The sequence below is a fragment of the Rhagoletis zephyria genome, unplaced genomic scaffold, assembly GCF_001687245.7.
Source record: "Rhagoletis zephyria isolate East Lansing unplaced genomic scaffold, Rhagoletis_zephyria_1.1 Rzeph_scaffold_06749, whole genome shotgun sequence".
NCBI lineage: Eukaryota > Metazoa > Arthropoda > Insecta > Diptera > Tephritidae > Rhagoletis > Rhagoletis zephyria.
This window is the reverse complement of record NW_016163832.1, coordinates 1-3,740: the sequence shown is the minus strand read 5'-3', so window position 1 is coordinate 3,740 and position 3,740 is coordinate 1. Positions and strand designations below refer to the sequence as shown.

At 46.9% G+C, this 3,740-nt stretch overlaps 1 protein-coding gene across 1 annotated transcript; it reads right to left on the bottom strand.

The window, feature by feature from the left end:
* Positions 1-3: 3 nt before the first annotated feature.
* Positions 4-2,809, bottom strand: Cpr50Ca (Cuticular protein 50Ca; the record flags this gene model as incomplete). Its single annotated transcript, XM_017629389.1, has 2 exons — positions 4-2,676; positions 2,747-2,809. Coding segments are annotated over 2 exons (2,736 nt in total), but the record flags the coding sequence as incomplete, so codon positions are not given.
* Positions 2,810-3,740: the final 931 nt, after the last annotated feature.

Here is a 3,740-nt window from a genome sequence, read left to right as displayed (position 1 = left end):
GGCAGCAATTGCTTTCGCTTGCACAGCTCTGCCGCCTCCATGATATTTCATTTTCGGATGATGTATGACTTGTTCAACTAATAATTTCGTTTTCTGACCACCATAGCCACCTTCTCCACTTTCAGCACCTTTACCAGCGCCTTTTAAGCCGTGGTAGTTGGGTGAGAGCCCGTATTCGACAAACGAGTGTGGCAATGGCGCTTTCGGCTCGACCTTAATGGCGACATATTGCTTGGCAGCAGGTATAGCAATGCGATGTACCGAGCTATGGCCTTCTGACTCGCCGCTGCCGGTGCTATCAGCAGCCGCCTTTTGTTCACCTGCAGGTGCTTGCTCCACGATTGGTATGTACTCTTTTGACTTGGCCATGCCGATTAGACGTCCATGAATGCCGCCGCCGCCATGCGCTTGCAATTGCTGCTGTTTTACCTTGGCAAGCGGTGGATATTCGTGGGGGAAAACTATGGGTGCTGTGTTGCCGTGTGCGCCATGGCCTTCCCCGAGCTGCAACTTCTTGCGCTGCATCTTCAATTTATTCTGCATTTCCTTGGCCAACAAGTAGGTGAGACCGTGTATTTGATCCTCAGTCGATTTTCCGACTAACGTAGAGAGTTGCTTGAATTCGGGTAACTCTTTGAAGTTCTGTTTTATAGCATCCGCTGGGCCATGGTACTCTATTTTAATAAGTGGTGGTTCAGCTTCCTTTTGCGGCTGCGCGGCTACCACTTCGTATTTGTATTGTTCAGCGGGTTGCTGACCAGCCTGGATGTGGCCTTCGCTCTCGTGCTCAGATGTACCGCCGCCATACCCGCCATAGCCGCCGTGTTCACCTGCTTCGACTGCGGCCGCCTCTGAGAGTTTGTTTTCATTTAGCAACGGATCCGGCTTCGAGGGTTTGAAGTGCACTGCTTTTATAGCTACTGCCACAGGCTCCTCTTCTTCGGCGGCGTAGGTGTGGTGTACTTCTAATGGAGCCACGTGCTGTTGAGCTGCACCACCACCCTCATGCACCACTATTGGGTGCTCCATCGCGCCACCTTCATGACCAGCGGACTCATCTTCACCACCTGCCTTTGCCCCATAAGCCTCAGCGGCTTGCTGAGCTACCTTCACTGCATGTGCGACCTGTGCAGCCTGCGCCTCAGCGACTGCGTGGACATTGTGGCCGGCATAGGCCGCCTGCACGGCATGTGCAGCGGCTGCCTGTGCTGCAGCGTGTTCTTCAGCTGCATGCCCGCCTCCACCACCTCCATAACCATGTCCTGCGGGTATACTCGCTACTGGCGTATATATATATCGTATCTTTTCCACAACTGGTACCGGATGAATCTGCACTTGCAGCTGTTCGCCCTTCTGATGAGGCGGCATGTACTTCATGTATGAGGCGGGCGAGAGTTTACCCGCACCACCGACGCTGTAGGTTGGCGGCAAGGCGAGTTTCGCGCCGTAGAGGGATTTAAGCTGGCGATAGTCAACCATATGCGATGGTATGTATTTCACGTAGGCCTTAGCGCCACCAGGACCACCCCCACTGGCGCCATGATCCTTCATCAGATTTGTTATGATCTTCTGCACTTCCACCGGCAGCGAGCCAATTGATTTTTTCGCCTTGACAACAGGCACTTCCTTGTACACGTACAGCCGCTTGCTTTCGCCAGCATTCAAGTCAGTCTCACCCTCGTCAACCTCTTCCTTAACAGGCGACTCTACCGGCGGCGCCGACTTGGTATCCATGCGCGCCTCACGTTTGTTAATAACTGTAATATTATCTTCCCCGTCATTAGCGCGTTTGTTTTTTGTCTGCGCGTGACTTTGCCTTGCAAATCGCAGCTGCTCCAATGTAGTGGTGTCTGGCTCGCGTGCATCCTCCAACTCGAAGCGTATCATCTGTGGCGTCGAGCGCTTCACGCGTTTACCCTTGCGCTTCATGAAAAATTTACCCGTCTTCGGCCGGTAGTATTTGCTCGGATTGAAGATGGGCACTGGTGCGCGTAGCGGTTGGGTAGCAATCGTCGCGGGAGCATTGCGGTAGACGCGTATTGCTGCTGGCGCTACAGTGCTAGTGGAAACACTACTAAGTACTTTTTGTAACTCCAGCGTGCGCATGTGTCGTATTAGCTCTTTTGTCTGTTCGTCGGGCTCACGTGCATCGGAGATATCGAAGGGTATTAGCTTTACTTGAAAATCAAATCGCCGTTTATCGGGCACTGCTTTGGTAGTGGCAGCGCGTTTGAGACGTTTGCTGCGCGTAATTTTTACGCGAGTGCCACGTGTGGGTCTTTTCGGTACCACAGTGGTGGCTTTGGACTTGGTTCTACCAGTAATCACCTCGATTGTCGTCGCTTCAGTTGTTGTGGTGGATTTAACTTTGCCGCTTTTAGTAGACATATTCGTACTCGTTGCATTCGTCTCTTTCTCTTCGCGGCTGCGATGTTGCCTTATCAGCTCCTTCACTTCGGCGCTGGGCTCGATTGCGTCGCTAATCTCAAATTTAACCAACTGCGGTTCACTCGGCAATTTAGGTATCTTATGAGCATTTGTCGCTGCCCGTCTTTGACGCTCACGTCCCGCGAGCTCGTGATGCTCATTGTAAGCCATAATATAGCTGTCATGTGTGGGGTTATCAATGACACGCATGGAACGCTGACTACGCGAGGCTATGTAGCGACGCATGTCCTGTGGTAGTAGAGGGAGAGGCGTAAAGACTTTTAACACCTGCAATGTTTTTTGTAATTAAAGTACTCACCTCATAGTTAGCAAAAGCTTCCAAGTCGGGCGTTGTAAGCTCATGCGCGACACAGGACGTTAGCTGTAAGCAGGAAAAGAAGAGAAACAATTATTATGATGAGTTCCGTTATTTACCAGAGATAAATATTTTCAGTTCCCATTCTAAAAATAGCCTTAGGGTTCTTCGCAATGTCAGCATAATATTTTTGTTACTTTTTGTAAAAGCTTAAACAGACGGCAGCGTTTATCTCGGACTTAATCTGGATCAACTGCAGTTAGTTCCCGAGTTGATACGGATCGCTGCCGTTTGTTTATGCTTTAAGCATTTACTGACATCTTGAATAAAAACATAATTCAGCTGACTAAGCTTACTATTCAGCTGAGAAGATATTATATATCGTATTTCTATGATGTTGCGTATAATATTTGACATGTTCCTTTGATGGAAAACACAATTCAACTACTGCTGAATCGAATTCAGCGCATCAAAAGCTGCAATTTTATTACATAGCATTAAATTTATAAATCTCACGTACAATATTTGACATATTTTTGATGGAAAATAAAATTCGGCTAGAGTTTAAAGCAATTCAGCGCATGAAATTTTAAATTTGTATTACATAACATGAAATTTTTAAAATCTCACGTACTGTATTTAACTTATTTTTGGTAGAGAGTACAATTCAGCTGGAGTATAAAGCAATTCAGCGCAGGAAATATTGCATTTTTATAATTTTACTCATACTATTTGGCAAGTTTTTTGGCGGAAATTCAAATTTAGCAATACCTTAATGCAATTCAGCGCATGAAATGTTGAACAAGGCGCTATCTTAGTGATTTGAATATAATAATATTACACAAACTAATTGCATGATGTTAATTCAGCGCCTTTAAATAAGGAATAAGTTAATTACGACGTTAATTTAACGTCTTAAATCGCCGAACACATTAATATTTATCATTAAAATTCCGATCTCCAGTATCGCATATGTAGGACTCTTTTTCATTCAGTT